We start from the raw sequence: 17,706 nt of genomic DNA on the forward strand, positions 1-17,706 counted from the left end.
GATGTATGATTTGTTGACGCACATGGCAAAACTACAAGCATTCACTGGAAGCACGTCATTGCGTCAATCACTTCCGGTTTCCCATCATGCACTTTCAGAAACATGGTGGCTTGCAGCTTTCATAACAACATCGATGTCACTGCTGTTGGTTAGCTAATTATTACATTTCTGAGTTTATCAGTACGACATTATTGGTGTCGAAGTGAATTCTGAGCGATGCCGAAGTATTACGAGGACAAAGAGGAGGATAACAGAGCTTGCGCCGGTATCAGAGAAGACTTCAAGGCATGTCTCCTTCAGCACGACTGTGTTGTCAAGGTAAGTGTTATGAAGCCTGGCAGAGCACGTTTAGCCTAAACCCCAACCAACTAACCACAGTGTCGTGTAAGCTATAACCGCGAAAATAAAACACCTAGCTAACATTTGGGTAGCCTGCTGAGGTCATAATCGCGGCTAGCTATGCCCCTGCCACATCTGTCATTGAACGCTGCGCCAGACTCCATTATAGAAACCTTCAATTGTACAATACATGGTACACACTTAGTTTACTATGCACACACTCTAGATTACTTTCATTGCTGTGCGACGGTGTTCAATTCGGCAGTCAAGATACGTTTACATATGAACAGTTGAAGCTTCAAATGATCGTTTGCTAGCTAAACTGGCTAACGCGCTTTAAGCTAACAGCTTTAGCTGATGAAGAGAGTTTGCGTTGCCCAAGCTACGCCGGTCTGTCTCCAGTAGGTGGACCTCAATGACAAGGACTTTTCAGGGGGATAAAGGATAAAGTGGATTTAAAATTAGACATGCATATTTTGTCCAGTCTGTAGCCTGATGGACACATTTTGGAAGAGTGACTGATCTGATACTGTGATAGACTAGGTCGTAGACAGCAAAGCTAATGTAGCATGTTGGCATTAGCATTCGTTATTAGCATTAATTACTGGTATTCCCAGTTTTGCCTGGAAAGACTCAAGCCAAAAGATCAAGTGCTCAATTACAAATGTCTGTATTGTAATATTAATTTAAGCAGCTTGTCAGTAAAAGTGTTGTTTCTTATTGATCTTATTGATCACAGCATAAATATTGACGTATAAACCTTTTACAGCATTTTACAAACTATTAGATATCTACAAAGAAACCGATATAAAAGTTTTTACATTTAAATCACGTTATAAGCAAATAAAACATCTTGCTATGTAAGCACTACCTTCATTTAGACTTACACGCTTCCCGATTCCTCTTGTTGCCTCTCTCAGACAGAACTGAAGGCTTTTGTTAGCTGCACTTGTTGTGTCTTTTGATAAAAAAATGAACCGTTTACTGACAGGACTGACCTAATACATTGTACCTGGTTTCCTAATATGACAGGAGGGAAAGATGCCCAGTCAGTGTCTGAAGGAAGGCCACTGCAAAGCCTTGCAGACGTCCTTCTTTGAATGCAAGAGGTCAATGGTAAGTCCGGTGGTAATTGCACCGCAACTGTGAAAAGATTGGCAGAACTCGAAATTGCCCTATGAGACATCAAATACAAAAGAGGAAGTTAGGACAGTCCTTGAGGGACTGAATGGATAAAAGTCTGGTGGGAACAGGAAGAATGAAGAAAGCAAGGAATGTTTGATATTCCTCTTTCTATATTTGAGCCTGGAAGTCGTGTTTTCCCCCACACTGACCTTAACAAAAACTAAAAAAAGTTTTGGACACGTATGTTCACATTGAAGAGAACTTGTCTCCTCTTTCAAGATGTGTTGCAAAGTCTGACCAATATATCTCCTCTTTTCTGCAGCTGGACACAAGATCGAGATTCAGAGGAAGGAAAGGATACTGAGGAACCAAGTGGCGGACACGTGACAAGAACGTGGGTAGCAAAGGACTACAAAATATGAGAGGACATTTCACACTGACATAAAAAAAAGGATTATCAAAACATCAGCAGAATAAAGTGCTGGTAAATAAACCGCGCCATTACACGGCCTGGAGCTTTGAGCATCAAGAAAAATGTGCTATGCTGAATGAATGAGTGTTTGTGTTGTGTGTTATGAAACTTGGAATAAAATAAATAATGACTGAAGTGTAAGAATTTATTACAATTTTATTTAGATGCATTATTTAAAAAAACTACTTTTAGGATTCATCATACAAATGAGGTATACTATGTATGCATTAACAAGTGAAAATTAGTACAGCTTTCAGTCAGTTCTAGTGTTTCCTGTATACAACTATCACTAAAATTACAAATAGCTTAGCGAGACAATCTGAGTCGTAGCACCATTGTTTTTTCACATCCAGTATGAGGTAAAAAATCAGGGAATGACGACTCCTCAATACTGTCAGAGCTGTTATTTTAAAGCATCCATCATCATCTGCTTGAACTTCTCCATATCCACCTTCTTCATGATAAACGCCTTGTGATTCTTCTTCATGAAACACGCAGTGCTTACTATCATCATTCCTCTGGTGTACGTGCCCGCCAGCTCCACGCTGACTGGGTACTGGTCGATCTCTGTGACGAATGAATCGTCTACAGCGGCCGCCATGGCGTACGAGTCGCAGGAAATGAAGCCTGTGCCAGTAACAAACTCCTTCTGGATCCTTTCGCTTTGCGCCGCCTTGATGCTGTAGCGGAAGATCCGTGCCATGAAGCGAGCTTTATCGGTGTCCTGCGCCAACCAGTCGTCGCAGAACTCCTGGAGAAATGTAAACATGGACATGCTGCAGCATTTTCTGTCATCTTTGTCGAAACATAATAGTCGTACAGCAATGTGGCGTTTGTCAGTGAGTCACTGGAATCTACATGTTGACATGTGTAAAAGGCAGCATTACCCAGGGCAGTTTGTGCTTGCAGGTAAACTCCCAGCAGGCCAAGTAGGTGGGACACTGGTAGTCATTCAGCACAATGTATGCAGCTTCTGGATCAGCAGTAAAATTGAACTCACCACACACTGTGGTGTTTCCTCGTGCTTTATTATAGGGGTAAACAGAATAATGAAAAATGTCATGCCAGTTTAAAACCAAAAGATATTATGCTTAAATTGATGCCGGACAATGTTCAAGACTTCAAAAATAACATCATTAAAGATTTGTCAAAGAAATCTATCGATCAATAAATCAGCTGTCAAACTACAAGTTGACGGACTCACATTCAGTGTTGCCTCCCATGATGTAGAGCCCTCGCAGCTTGCTTGGCAGAGATGGATCCATCCTCACAGCCAGAGCCAAGTTGGTGAGGGGTGCCGTGGCAACCAGAGATACCTGGGAAAGAGACACACACTTCAGACATGAACGAAGCGCAGACCAAGGTTATTATCGTTAACGAAAACGAACGAAATAACGAAAACTAAAATTGAAAGTTTTCAGTTTAAATAAAAACAAAAATTAAAAGAAAAAAACGATAACTGAAACTGTATTGCGTGTTTAGAAAACGAACTAAAACAAACTGAAATTATAGATATAATTCCCTTCGTTTTCGTCTCTGTCAATTTAATTATAAGCCTCAATTGGTTGGATTCATATGATCGATTCATTTTGCTCTGGTAGTTTTACGTCAGCTGGCAGCACCTTACTGCACTTCACGGTCCGTGACGTCACCTGGCAAGCTGGGAGAAAGCAGCAAAGTCCTGTATGGGACTTTTTTTGAATACGACGACGAGAAAGATAAAAGCAAGTGTCTTGTAGTGATAAAAACAGACTGTGACATAATATGTGTCTTGCTTCTCAAGGGGAGAAACCCCACGAATCTCAAAGTCCATTTAAGAAGTTCGCACAAGGCGGCTAATGTCGAGTGCCAACACAAGCTGGCCTCTTTGAGTCCGCCGCCGCCCCCCCCCCCCCCCCCCCCCGAAAGAGAAGCAACATCCCGCCCAGGTAGCACGGGGAAGGAGACAACTATAATGGACTGCTTTCACCGACGACCAAATAGCTGCTGGTTAGTAAATACGCAGGAACACCACAAGTGGGAAGATCCATTGGTTAACATGTTTATTGAGAAAGGAATAGTTCACCCAAAAATTAAAAGTCAGACATTATTAACTCAACCTCATTTTTTTTAGACGTATCTTTTGTTGAAATTTATTATACAATACTCACTCCGAACTTTTTGAATCCTGCACCTGACAAATAACCCAAAGTATGAAAAAACTAAAACTAATAAAAACTAAACTAAAACTAAGTATTTTTGAAAATATAAAAACTAGCAAACCCACAGTACAAAATAATTAAAACTAACTGAATTAGAGGGGGAAAAAGTGTCAAAACGAAATAAAACTAAACTAAAATGAAAAATCCCAAACTATTATAACCTTGGCACAGACACAGCCTACACACAAACACGGCTCTTCTTTTTCTCACCTCTCCCGGGTTCTCATTAACAATCCTGATCATGGCGGAGACGGCGTGCTCCTTCTGAACTAGCTCCAGACCGGGAGCGTCGGGGTCGGGAGCGTCCCCAAAGCCGTCCTCTCCGTGGAAGTGTCCCGCATCGATCCTGTTCCCGAGGATAGACGTAGCAGCACCTTTAAACACTGGAATCTGATCCATGACCAGAAGAGCACACCAGAGGAACAGAGCACATTTTTACAAGTGTTATCTTTGTGATTTTAGTTTAGTGTGATGGTGTTAATGTTCATCTTGTTGATTAATGTCAAATCGGATTCAAAGATATTTTTCCCCACCGAGTGATACAATGTGCTTTGCTCAAATCTTAACTTGTAAGCAGTAATTTACTAAAAACACAATGTTTTAATTCCTGTTTCTCTGCAACAAATTATATTTGCAGTCATCTAATCTTGCTTCTGGTTGTCCACTTAATGCATCGAGTCATGCGATTTGAGGAACAACGAGTCTTTGTGGGGCATTTTCACAAACAGCAACCTGATCGTCACATGATGCTAGTAAATTCCAGATAGCGTCAACACTGTCGACTGAGAAGAAAATGTGAACAGACAATCACAACAGTGCTGCTGCACCCACCTCAAGTTTATTGCAGGCGTTCAGGACTCTCAGTGTGTTCTTACACACATTCTCCACTGTGGTGTTTCCATTAACGCAGGTGATGCCCAGGAGCTTCACGTTGGGGGCAGCCAGTGCCAACATGATGGCCTGAGCATCGTCCACGCCACAGTCTACGTCCACCAGCAGCTTCTTACTCATCTTGGACCCTGAAGGGCACAAAAAAAAAACTATCTGGTTAGTGTTCAGTCCAGTCGGTAAATGAATAAGTTAGGTTTAACAGTTCCCTAACATATATAGACAAAGAAAATTACAATAAATTACTCCCAGACAATTATTATTTTTTAACAGAATAACACTCACCTGTAGCTGAGTGTGAGAAAGACGAACTGTTGTGTGATCCTCTCACAGACTGGAACAAGCGTTGGTCAGCTGAAAACAACCTTTGAGCGGAAAGAGAGATATCAAATGCTTACAGGAGAATGGGAGGAGTTACAGAATAGAAAACAAGATGACATTTAATCTATTTCCATCACAGAATAAAACACATTTAGATCAGTTAAAAAATGTACACACAAAATGTGGATATCCTGTCTATTGACTGTCACACTGTGTCTTTTGCAAACAGGTTGAAGCCCATTAACACAAGTCAAAGTCCAACGTTTAAAAAAGTTCCTTAAAAGGGATTAGCTGCAAAATGTTGAACAGAAAAGGCTCTTCTAACAGCTTTCAATTATTATTATCATTATACACAGGTGTATTAATGTGTAAGCAGCATTTAAGGTTGGAGCTAATCTACAATAACGGTGCAATAAAAAGTACGGTACAGTGCAATGATAAAACACAACAAGCTAATACGACAGCTATCAGAAAGAACTATGAATATGTAGATGAGGTCTGAACGCAGCTGCCCTGATTTACAGTCATGGAGAGGATGTACAGCATCGCCTCACCTCCTCCACACAGGGCTGCAGAAAGGATGAGACCTTGAAGCTAGACCTGCAGCACATATTAAAATCCCGATGGCCATACGGGCAAAATGACTCTTGAGTGGAGGGTGAGAAGTTAAGAGGTCTCACTCTGCTCTGATTTCCGTGTAATTAAGCATTTCACAAGTTTTTCTAGTATACTTATAAAGATTTATTTTCACTGAAAGCGTCTTTAAAAAAAATCTAATTCTGTGTAATGCCAGACCGGAGTTAGCGCATGCGTGACATCAAATTTACACCGACTACAGTGAACTAATAAGTGTCGAAGTGATTCCTCTTCACGCTTAAAGTACAGCTATGGTAGTGGCGTCATTTCCGGCGCTAACCCAAAAGGTAAAGGGACTTTTAGTACATATTTGTTTTAAATTGAATTTTATATTACAGTGTTTGAAAAGAGGCGAAAGAAAGCCAGCTTTAATGAAGAAGAAAAAGAGTAAATTAATTATGTGTTCCAGTTTACCTTGCTCATGGGAAGAGACGTATGAACTACTACTCCCTCTTCTGGTACGTAAAAAGTCCGAGTTTACGGACTTGACTTGGATTGTAAGATAATATAATAATAATTAACTTAGTAATGAATAATGTAAATTTTGTCGTAAGATGTTACATGATGTTAAAATGCTCCCCCATTCATGATGCCTAATATCTTAGCCGGTTGTTAGTTTGCTAATCAGTGACTTCCGGACGCCAACAGTTGCCAAGCAGCAGCGTTCTCACCATTTACGGCTGATGTTACCACTTGAACGCCAATGTCGTAATCACGAATACGTTGGATAAATATTTATTTATTTATTTATTTATTGAGATGTAAATAAGTCATTTCAGCCATGTCTGAATTTGATTATTTTTAAAAAAATTTTACATCAAATTAATGTCGAATCGGTCTTGCTCATGATAGTTAAGAACTGGACAGTTTTCTGCAACAGATCTAATTTTTTATCGCTCTTTAAAAGACTTTGTACATTTTTGGAAATCACCCAGAGGAGCTGAGTTTAAAAGAGAGAGCCATGAATTAAACATTTTATGAGCAATTGAAATGTCTCCTCCAGGCATGTGTGAAGATGTCTCATTAAATATGTCGGTTTTTTTTTTTTTTATTAAAAATTATCTGAATGAAATTCTTAAAAAGACATCTATTTCTCCATCCTTACTGAAAAAAAAAATCATAATTCATGAATCTGCAAATATTTTTAATTTTAAAAGTTAAACTATTCGAGAGATGCAAGATGCTAAATTATTCAAAGCCCATTTTTTTTGCGTCTGTGCAATACAGGTGTTCAGTTTCCCACATCTCATAGAGTTCTTTATTCGACCTTAGGGCTTGCTTCCAAACTAGCTCTCGTGTCTTAAAGATTCGATGTGAGCTCAGACACACTTCCCACTTTCAGCAGATGAATTCCACCAAACCACATTTTTGAAAGGGACTCTCGTCAGGAGAGAGTATTTGCAGCTAAAGTCACACACCAGAATGATTCATTTAACTCAGTGACACACTGATTTGGCATCAACAAGCCTTTATTCACTATCCAGGTTCAGTTCATACCTCTGTTGGGGGTGCAGGCTTCTCCCAAGCACCTCCTTCAACCTGTGTGCATGTATAACAGATCAGAACAAAGTCATAACTTACTCAATAACGATGGATAAAACTAATAACAGCATTTGGCAGCCACAGATAAAGTAAGAAAAATACCTTTTAAGCAAAATAACATTTTCAAAATAAAATCCCTTGTTTTTGTAAGTATGGTACATTAAGGTACACTGAGCTGTTAAACTGACAACAGAAGAGGTGTTGTTGATGTTAGTACAATAATGCAATATGCATTATTTCACTTTAGCCTAAAACTATTTATCAAGTGCTTATGGATTCTCTTAATTGCACTAGTATCAAGCAGAAGTTTTTCATTAAATCTTCATGCAATGTAAATTAATTTAAACTGAATCTGATCATAAAGTTCTGCATAATTATAACTGTGAAACTGAGAACATACACTTTTAATTAATAAGAACCCAAGTCTGAAGGGCTATCGTACCACTATAGTGCTGCATATGTAGAAATGTCCTAAATATCTGCAGATATGTTACAGAATAATGTGACGCACCGCTCAAAACTCACAAAGCATCCTCTGAAATCACATCAGAGCAGTGTCAGATATATGTTTCTTGAAGATCTGTGCTTGTTGTGGAGTGATACGGTGTTGAATATCGTTGTGATGAGAAGAAGCAGAGACGGTGGGGTAACACAGACGGCAGGCTAACAGCAGTAAAATAAACCAAAGGCGGTCTTTTAACAGTGCAGTTTAGGTCCAGAGAAATATCTCTAACAGGTAAAGACATTTATTTTGATAAAGCTGATCCTCTCGTGTGGATTTAAAGTAAAAAAGGCGATGATATATGTTAGCATGTTACTATACATTTAAATAGACGTGTTTTTTTTTTGCTGCTTTTAGTGAACAGTTTCTGGTTTGGTTCCATATTTGACAAATAGGGTGAAATTTGGCATCTTAATGGAGCCTAGCTTTGTAAATAGAGAATTATACATATAAGTTTTGCTTTGTGTTGCCTTAAGAGGGAAGCTGGTGTTATTTTTTATTTTGTTTCTATGGGTTGTTCAATTATAAACCTTCTGACTTTTGTAACATCCCTGATGCCCATTGAATATAATGAGCATGTCAGTCTTTAAACTCCAATAGGCCCAGTAGTTTATAACAAATGTTACTCAAACGGGCAAAAATAATGTCGTAGTTGGGGAATACTTTAAGCCGGGAACTCATATTGTACAACTGCATTCTATGTGACTGTGTTTGCGGTAACACAAGAAATACAGTGTAGGTCATTGGTGTGCTTTTAGTGGCACATATGAATAAGTTATATATAAAACTTTGGATACACACACAAGACTTGGTGGTAAACATTAATTGTTTGTTTCTGCATCTGATATGTTTACCAAGAAAAAAAAACTTAACCTCATCATTTAGTGAAAACATCAAATAAGAAATCTGGAGGACATCTTTCTAAAGGCTGAGCCATTTGCACGTCAGGGACACGAGTTAAAACGACCTAGTTCCAGAGCGGCTAGACGCTTCCTGATGCTACAACTGGTACAGCAGTCGACGCTGTCTGCTGCTCACTGGCTACGATGTGACACAGAAAGCCGTATCTTTTACTGATGCTGGCTGTGAAGTGGCTGTGAAAGTGTGTGATTCTAGTACTATTGAGAGGAGAGGGGTATAAAACGATCTACAGCAGCACTGGCACTTGGACATTATTAATCATTTTAACAGTGACTAAGCACAAAACAAAAGGGTTGTCGTTGTTCCAGTTTGTATTTTTTTCTGTGTGGTGCCACCATCATTATCCACTTCAGTCTTTTGGTTTCCGCCAGACACAAGAGTCCATTTAGGTCTCCACTTTCCCGTACGTCCCCTCTGGAGGGCGGTATTGTCTGGGGAAGGCCTTGAGCTGGAGAGAGTTAAAGGCATATTTACGACATCCTACATTCTTCATGGTGTTCTCTCTCCTGCAGCCCTCACTGTGAAGCGACAGAAGTGATGGATTATTTATTTTGACTACTGTATTATTTTTTTTAGAAAATGATGCTTTTGGAGCTTTTGGACTCACCTACGCATACAGTCCAAGGCCTGGTAGAAGACTTGCGGGGCCAGGGCGTGCTCCTGCTGCAGGATCTGACACTGCTCCAGGGTGAGAGACATGGCCGTGCGGTCCTTGGCGCTCTTGCAGCTGGTGAAACGCACTCCGTTCAGACGACGACATACCTTCGGGGTTTGGAGGAAGAGGAATTTAGCGGACAGTAAAGTTTTTGGGCGACACAGATGATGATACGATGACACGATGAGCAAGTGTACCTCGGCCGCTTGCCACAGGATCTCCACATTCTTGCTTTTCTTGGCGTTCACATTCTGGTTCAGGAGTTTGAGGAGATCGGGCAGGCTGGTGGTGCTGCGGGAGCGAGGGAGGCCTAAGGACGAAAAGGAGGAATTATCAGGTAGGCCTACAGCGTTTTTCTTTCTGATACTACATGTCTGTAACTCACAGTCTTCTGGAAGGACTTCTTTAAACTGGTCATAGTACGAGCTGAGGCGAGTCATGCTCTCAATGTTGATGACTTCTTGCAGTGACGTGTCTCCGAACCTGGACACATGCGTATGATATTAGAGTTCAAATTTTTCTAGTTTTTGAATAATAGCCACTTAAAATCTCCTCTTCCTTTTCAATCCAACCATTTCCTTCTTTACTGTCCTTCTGCGAGTAGATTTATGCAGAACACCACATATATATTAAACATCTGTTCACCATAGTGTCTAAACAAATACCTTATACTATAATGCATCGGTTTTGTTATTTACAACGTCAGATTCACTATTAGCTTCAACCTGTTATGTGCATGTTTGTTAACCTTTAATCTTTCCTGTCGTCTTTAATTTTAGTGACTCACTTCTCAGCCAGCGTCTGCTGTTCGTTGATCCCCACGTTGAAGAGGACAGGCTGCACTCGCAGCAACATCCCGTTCTGGATCTCTCGTGGCAGCGTGTCAAACATCGTCCCAGGCATTGGGACCCTGACGTTGAAGCCGTTCCTGTTCCCTGTGATCACCGGCAGCATGTCTGGGCCGAAGCCCGAAGTCGCCTGGGTGACTTTGAAGGTGACGTTTCTCAGGTCCATCACTCCGACGCTCATATCCTCCAGCATGGCCAACTCCTCCCCTTTATGGAGAAGCCAACATTATTAGGTATTTGCAGTATAGTAGTATTCAAACGGTATAGGTGGCACTCCAGGAATAAGATTCTTTGAAATTTAAAATGTTTTTTTTTTGTTACACATTTTTAAAGAAGCACACACACATCCTCACACACAGTTACCATAGGTGCTGAGCAGGCCCTCGTACTGCACCAGCAGGCCGATGGTGTGCAGCTGCCTGAGGAAGCCCGAGTCACACAGAGAGTTCCTCAGCTTGAGAACGAAGCCGCAGATCAGAGCTGTCAGCTGTAAGCAGTACAATTAATATCAGTAAAGACATTGGTCATGTTTTCAGTTCAACGCGATATCCGTATTAATTTAAGATACGCATATGGAGCAGCTAGTGAAGCTGACAGACCGTCTGGCAGAAGACGACGTCGCGGCGGTACTGCAGGGTGAGGCTCATGGCGATGGTGGGAGCGCTGTCCTGCATCAGCAGAAACACCATGGCTTTCTTGGCTTTGTCGCTCATCAGAGACACGCAGTCTGACAGCGTGGTGAGGAGAGGATACAGAGCGTCGCTCCACTCACCTGCGGACATGGAGGACGAGATTCCCATCAGAAATTAATAACATTAATACAACGATTTAAAGACACTTTGGTTTTAAAAATGGGATTTAAAAATTTGGTCTGCATGTCTGGATTAATGGATTCACACCTATATTGTTTGAAGGTAAGCCCAAATTAAACATACATGCTGCAGATATGTAGATCAAATGGTACAGGCTGTTTCCCTTTATCACCTTTAAATGTTTTTCTTATCGTCTTACTGCAGTTTGTCGACTTGAAACTTTTAGAATTAGGTAGAAATTTAATTAGTAGAGTTGTCTCATTACTTGCTTTCTTTAACAGAATTAAATAAACCTTAAGTGGATCATATAAAAATGATGGATAGTAGATTTTGTAAAGTAATATTTTAAACTAGGGGCTGGACTTGATTTTCTGATGTCAGGTTCAAGTATTATCACCTTTTCTTTAAGTCTGAATGGATTCATCAGGTTAAAGTGTATTTACAAATGAGGAGTTTTAATGTGCATTTATCAGTGCTGCATTTTCCCATCTTAACAGCTTTTCTAAACAAGCCGATCAAACTCATGTTTCCTTTATTGTGCTTGCAGCCTGACTTTTATCCTTCCTCGCCCATACACTGCCTGATTGCTAAGGAGATGCTGCTCTCACCTGGGGACGTCTTTTCCACCTCAGGACTGCAATCTACAAACGACAGAGAGTAAAGGATGTTTAGACGAGAGCAGGATTCAACACTGAAGCCGGTTTGATGAGAGAGAACCTACAGATGTGATCAACGGGACGATAAGGACATGCAGGAGTCGTGTGAGAGGACGACGACGATGACGGCTGCTGATTTCGAGGAGGATGTGACGATGGAGATGATAATAGAGAATGACGTGTTGGCTGAAGCGACGATGATGACGACGATGACAAATCCCTCTTTTTATGCTCAGGATGTATCCAGAAAACATCTTGGTTACTATGGGAACCTCATGAGAGCGACACAGTCATATTAACTCTCTGACCTTTGTGCTGTACATAGAGATGCTATGATGACTGTCAATGCATGATAGATATAAGAGTAATCAGTGTGTTTATACCTTTCTTAGTGTTACTCTGCTCCTCTGTGGCGAGCAGGAAGACGTCCTCAGAGCTACTGTCGCTCTGGAGTTTGTCTCTCTGCAGCAGCCTGTCCACTCTCTGGATCACACACTCCAGGCTTTTATCGACATTTAGCCAAACCTTCTCCTGCACACAAACACACACTGTAAGCGAACACAATATTAAAAAAAAAAAACACTTGAAGAGAAAGAGGCAGATGGACTCTTACCCACTCCTCCTCGTGAAACTCTGCCTGCAAAGAGGCGCGCTTGTTTTTAGTCCCTTCGCTGTTCTCCAGAGGAGCTGCGTGGTGGCGTGAGGGTGAGATGGACGCACGAGACGGGGAGTGACGGGAGGGGGAGCGGGACGGAGAGCGAGAGGAGGGCGAGAGCGAGGAGGAGGACGGCGACGGGGTGCTTCGCTGAGAGAACTCTGGGCGGGCGGCTGCCAGGGCGAGGATGGCCGAGGACAGCAGCTTGGAGTCGCACACGGCCACCAGCTGACGAGTCTGCCAGACGAGACGGGGGACGACAGACGGGTGAGGTGTGGGTGATTTTTAGAAGGTTTTCAGTGTTACAATTAAATGTTTTATTAGTTTATAGATTAAATTAATAGAGAATGCATCCAATTTGCATTTTCACCCATCTGCATGGTTGACCAAAATATAACGGAGATGGAAAAAGTGTTTTAACTAAACAAGACAATGACACAAATGTGAATTAAAGTTTGAAAATTAAAATGCACTTAGTTATTTTTACTCAAATCAGACATATGGGAAACATTATGATGTGTAATTCTGGGAATACATTTCAATTTTAAAATTTACGTCATCATCAGAATAAATATCCCCATAGACTTCCATGCATTTATTTATCCTGGTCTGTAGGAGTTACTGAAAAGTGTTTTCAGCAAAGGAGGGGAGAAACTAGAATACTCCATTTCCTCTGAGCAGCGTCTTACCTTCTCCGTCAGGATGGCCAGAGTCCGCTCCAGCGCGTTGGCTGAGCGCTCCTTGGCGGTTCGGGACAGACGTTCAGTGTAGTAACACACCTGTGTCTTCAGAGTGTTAATCTGACCAATCAGCTCCTTTGCTTTCACGACATCCTGAGGCTGGTAAGACATTCCTTTAGGGCCAGAGCCAGCAGAGCTTCAGGTGTGTAAGAGACATGAAAAATAAAATCAACAGAGGAACAATGCGGTGTGGAGCCTTGAGATGGCAACAAGACGCAACAAACAACTTTACATAATCTTACCTTTCCTCTTCGTAAGTGCTGATGGAATGAGGCAAAAAAAATAAAAAATCCCAAAAAGATCTGTTAATAACTTCCAACCAAACACAACAATGAGCAAGTAGCAACAAGTAGGAACTTCAACGACTCACTGTTTCCTGGCTTCTTCCAGCTTGTGCAGCAGTTTTCGGAGGCCACAGCCTTTAAAGCCTTGATGATGCGCAGCAGGAGCACCAATAGTCACAACATCGTACGTCCGGTCTGATCAGAAGACAGAAAATAAGAGAAGAACACTAAATAAACGGTATTAAAAGTTATAGACGTGCAGTAAACACATGTGCATAAATACCTACCATAACCAGACTCTCCTTGTACTCTCATCCTCTGCACATGCAGGTTAGTGGGAATAAACTCCAACTTCCTCTCAGCTTTCAACATACTGGACTTAAATGAAGGACCTGGGAGGTAGCAGAAAGGAGAGAAAGTAGTTATAAATGATCAAGGTATCAATACACAAGATGTTTGTTTACTTAAATATGCTATCTGGAATCCGCTATCTTGCACACGAAGACCTTAAATATAATGTCTATTGCATGCTTTGGTATTCCTGTATTGTGGCGGAGAAAATATATTAACATCGTGAATCATCCCCACTTTTTAGCGACACCAACCAGCCCTTATATTGACATGTAAAACTACTGTAGTGCCACTTTACAGCGACATAATTAACTCCCGGTTCTAACCTTTGTACTCGTGCAGGTCACTGATGGTCTCCTGGTAGGTGAGAATGATGGTCTGGTACTGAGTGATGATCTGCCTGCGGAGGTTCTCCCAACACGGAGACAGCTCGCCCAGTTCTTCCAGCTCACACACTCTGTGCATCACACACACACACACACATGCAGCAACAGTCAGGGCATCCAGCCGATCTCAGCTTGTATTTTGCAGTTACGGACTTTGCAATGAAAACGGCAGGTGAGCAGTTACGACTCCTCAAATTACAGACATTACAAGCAAACATTAAGCAGTGGTAATGAGTATGGTGTTATTGAATAGGGTACATTAAGGATAACACACATTCAGGTTAGAAAACATGCACAATATAATAGTGTTTCTAAAAGGGGGTTGGTACCTCTCATTAGAAAGGTTGCAATATAAATCCAGACTGTGATTTGTAAGATTTGTAAGAAAACTAAATTCTGCTGAGTAACTGTTTTTAAGTGTCTTGTATATTTGATGTTTAAAGGCTATTGAAACTAAACTAACTATTGAAATTAAATCTGTGAACTGAACATCACAGTTTAGTTAAACTACTTGGAAACATCTGCATTTTGTGAGACAGGAATAGGCTGAAGTTAACTGTAAATAAATACTTCTAGGGGTCAAGATGTTTCAAGAGCAGGTCAAGACCAAGGTCAAAAACTATTGGAAACAAAGTGTTCTTGCACAATTTTACAAGCTAACTCTGAAAGAATCACATCTTCCACACATTTAGGAAAATGATTGTGTTTACAAGAAAATTAGATGCACCAGCCAATGACAGAACAACACAGTATGTTATTTTTAGGAAGAGTTCATAAGCCTTGCTGTGAACTAGCTGGTCCTCTGTAGACTAGCAACATTTTCAACACCCTGCACATCATATGGACAGATATGCACGCTCTGAACATATAAATAGTTTTTTTAGTAGTCACTTTCAGCCATTACCTGACAGCATCCTCTTCCAGCAGCAGCTTGACAAACTGTCGAGGGATGTGCAACGAGAGCACGCTCTCCGCCATCTGCTCCAGGATCCGCAGGTGGTTCCCGTCAGTCGTGGGGAAGCGGTACGTCCGCGACATGACGCCTCCGAACACTGGAGCAGACAGGAACAGGATGTGAATCACTATGACACAGCTAGTAACGCGCATGTCACCTGTTAATGAACTCTTTCATAGCTCGCAGTGAAGCAGCTGTAATATTTATAGTTCATACTGGAATGCACTCACCAGCCTTCAGCAGAGGATCTTTACATAAAGATGAAGACTTGGATTTAATGCCCATCGATTCTGTTAGGCTTTCGTCAACAGGGAGAACCATCTGGGAAAATGCACACACATACATACACACACAAAATGAAAACAATAATGTTTGTGTAAAGAGATGCGTCTGACCTTTACACGTCTGACTTCCTCATTCATTGTCCATCTTAAAACAATGCAACCAGAGATGAAGTGTGGATAGATACACAAACTCAGACAAAATAACAGGAAGTTAAATATATTTTCCTGAGCTCCACTTGACTTTTACAAGCAGATGCTGCCTTTATAAACAGCTTGTTTTCAAGCCTAAAGGCATTTCATGTAACAAGGAAAAAGGGGAGACAATCACTAGAAGATGAAGTTTTTCTTTTTGCTTTAGAAAGAACTCAAAAATAGACCGAAGAATACTTTCATTAAAAAAAAAAAAAAGTTAATCTTATTATGCATCATGAAAAATAGATGTCTTTATTACTCACCCTTCCATTAACGGTGTCTCCTCTCTGTAATCTTGCAACGGGAGCTCTCTGCTCGCGCTTCTCCTCTATTTGCCAGGCGATAACCGTGATGTTTCCCACGCGCTCGCTCTCCGCTGACCTGACGCACAGAAACATCAAGTCGGGTCAGCATCCCCGAACCCACATTTGGCATGCACATGATTTACCGTTGACAGAGGGAAAAAACTACAGTGCGTTATGTCTGCCTGTTACCTGAGAGTCAAGTGCAGTCTGTGGTGTTTGTCCTGCAGCAGCTCCTTCACAGAAAACATGGACGAGCCGAGCATGTACATCTGTCACACGAGAGCACACATTTCCAGGTAAGATTAGACTATAAGGGATTTGTTTAATACAGGTGTTATTCGAGTCCTAATGGGTAATTTGGGGCGTACCGTGCCCTGTGCGCGGTCCTTTACGTCGTAGACAGACAGCTTGACCTGAGTCTGCTGCGTGATGAGAGCGTCCTGAAAGAACGCTATACTGCTCAGGAAGATAGGGTTACTGGTGCCCTGAAGACAAGAGAGACAGAGGTGAAAGGGTTTTAGAAGCAGTCAAGAGCAGGCAGGAAGCAAGGGGCGAGCGAGCCGTGCAATACCTCAATGATTTCAGTCTGAGCGTGTTTGGTCCAGAAGGCCTGGGGCGGAGTCGTGCAGCTGACGGCCACAAAGCTGGTTGGTTTACGGTCCAGTGTAGGGGTAACCAGCTCACTGCAGGCTGCAGCAAGATATAAACACAGGAGATTACAAACTGTGGGATTTAATAGTGGGATGCTCAGTAATCCTTCACCACTGTAATACAGTAGGTCTGAGTTGTTAGCACTTGATGAGCAGCGGTTGTTAAGTCATTCATTCAGTTTGAACAGTGGATAAAAATCAAGCACAAATTATGTTGAATACACTGAATTCATTCAATAGACGGTGATGACCAAGAAGGACCCACATTTCCGACATTGATTCTGACTTTGTTCCTCTTTTAAACTTCTGTTTTTTTCCCCCCACAGAAACAAGATGGACCATTAACAGTTAAATGACGTCATAAACAGTCTGCCCCATCTGCATCACCATCTGTGAAATTCCTGAACTTACCCACGCTAAACTCCAGCACCGGCTCGTCTGGATCCTGACTGTTGCCTGCGTGACCGAGAAAAAGAGGAGGGGAAGCTCCGATTTACAAGGCGCGTAATGTCATTACCGGCGAAGCATGCGGGTAACCATGGTAGCAGTTACTTAGTTACCTGAGAGAGCCAGCCCCATCATCTCAGCCGAGAGATCAAACGTGTTGGCCCGGTAGACGGACCACGGCCGATGGCGGGGGCTGCGCTCCTTCCCGGACATGGTGGGATCACGTCGGGGGCCGAGGGTGGATTTTAAGAATTAAAGGGGCCGAAGAGCAGAACCACGTCGAGAGGATGGAAAATCAAAACTCGTCCGTCACGCTTTGTGTTTATGTCCTCTTGTGTGTTGATCTGGAGCGGTCACACGATTGTCAGGGATAAACCTGTAAGACAGAAGACGAAAACAACAAAGATTTATTTCCAGTCCTCGTAGAATCAGACATTATCAGCACTTACTGATGTCCCCCATTGATTGATGTCCTCAGAATAATCTGAATATTGCTCGTAATTATCCACATAAAGGCTGCTGTTTGCTGCACACTAGCT

The 17,706-nt window shown here is 41.7% G+C and overlaps 3 protein-coding genes across 3 annotated transcripts; 1 reads left to right on the forward strand and 2 right to left on the reverse strand.

The window, feature by feature from the left end:
• The first annotated feature begins 74 nt into the window (after window positions 1-74).
• On the forward strand, window positions 75-2,072 carry coa5 (cytochrome C oxidase assembly factor 5). The gene is made up of 3 exons (XM_084545234.1): window positions 75-318; window positions 1,372-1,455; window positions 1,787-2,072. Exons 1-3 carry the CDS (start codon window positions 217-219, stop codon window positions 1,826-1,828), a joined length of 228 nt encoding a protein of 75 aa, XP_084401360.1. The 5' UTR covers window positions 75-216; the 3' UTR covers window positions 1,829-2,072.
• A 178-nt stretch (window positions 2,073-2,250) lies between these two features.
• On the reverse strand, window positions 2,251-6,232 carry LOC311488497 (inosine-uridine preferring nucleoside hydrolase). Its single transcript, XM_084545235.1, has 7 exons — window positions 5,901-6,232; window positions 5,311-5,390; window positions 4,969-5,156; window positions 4,348-4,527; window positions 3,141-3,252; window positions 2,824-2,960; window positions 2,251-2,687 (listed from the first exon to the last, which is right to left on the reverse strand). Exons 1-7 carry the CDS (start codon window positions 5,975-5,977, stop codon window positions 2,340-2,342), a joined length of 1,122 nt encoding a protein of 373 aa, XP_084401361.1. The 5' UTR covers window positions 5,978-6,232; the 3' UTR covers window positions 2,251-2,339.
• Window positions 6,233-9,290: 3,058 nt separating this feature from the next.
• On the reverse strand, window positions 9,291-17,380 carry inpp4aa (inositol polyphosphate-4-phosphatase type I Aa; the record flags this gene model as incomplete). Its single annotated transcript, XM_084545641.1, has 22 exons — window positions 9,291-9,465; window positions 9,555-9,709; window positions 9,800-9,912; window positions 9,988-10,085; window positions 10,390-10,657; window positions 10,814-10,937; window positions 11,050-11,222; window positions 11,871-11,903; window positions 12,302-12,449; window positions 12,532-12,810; window positions 13,263-13,449; window positions 13,684-13,792; window positions 13,885-13,989; window positions 14,275-14,405; window positions 15,239-15,386; window positions 15,520-15,610; window positions 16,029-16,146; window positions 16,260-16,339; window positions 16,439-16,555; window positions 16,642-16,760; window positions 17,132-17,176; window positions 17,281-17,380. The coding sequence occupies 22 exons, from the start codon at window positions 17,378-17,380 to the stop codon at window positions 9,333-9,335; spliced, it is 2,874 nt and encodes a 957-aa protein (XP_084401767.1). The 3' UTR covers window positions 9,291-9,332.
• Window positions 17,381-17,706: the final 326 nt, after the last annotated feature.

The sequence above is a fragment of the Chelon labrosus genome (assembly GCF_963514085.1).
Source record: "Chelon labrosus genome assembly, chromosome: 5".
NCBI lineage: Eukaryota > Metazoa > Chordata > Actinopteri > Mugiliformes > Mugilidae > Chelon > Chelon labrosus.

Excerpts from the sequence above, each read along its gene's own strand:
- coa5 (XM_084545234.1), top strand. The coding sequence starts at position 217 with ATGCCGAAGTATTACGAGGACAAAGAGGAGGATAACAGAGCTTGCGCC. Across the intron at positions 319-1,371 it reads AGCACGACTGTGTTGTCAAG|GAGGGAAAGATGCCCAGTCA; the intron begins GTAAGTGTTATG and ends CTAATATGACAG. Across the intron at positions 1,456-1,786 it reads TTGAATGCAAGAGGTCAATG|CTGGACACAAGATCGAGATT; the intron begins GTAAGTCCGGTG and ends TCTTTTCTGCAG.
- LOC311488497 (XM_084545235.1), bottom strand. The coding sequence starts at position 5,977 with ATGGCCATCGGGATTTTAATATGTGCTGCAGGTCTAGCTTCAAGGTCT. Across the intron at positions 5,391-5,900 it reads TGCAGCCCTGTGTGGAGGAG|GTTGTTTTCAGCTGACCAAC; the intron begins GTGAGGCGATGC and ends TTCCGCTCAAAG. Across the intron at positions 5,157-5,310 it reads TTTCTCACACTCAGCTACAG|GGTCCAAGATGAGTAAGAAG; the intron begins GTGAGTGTTATT and ends TGTGCCCTTCAG.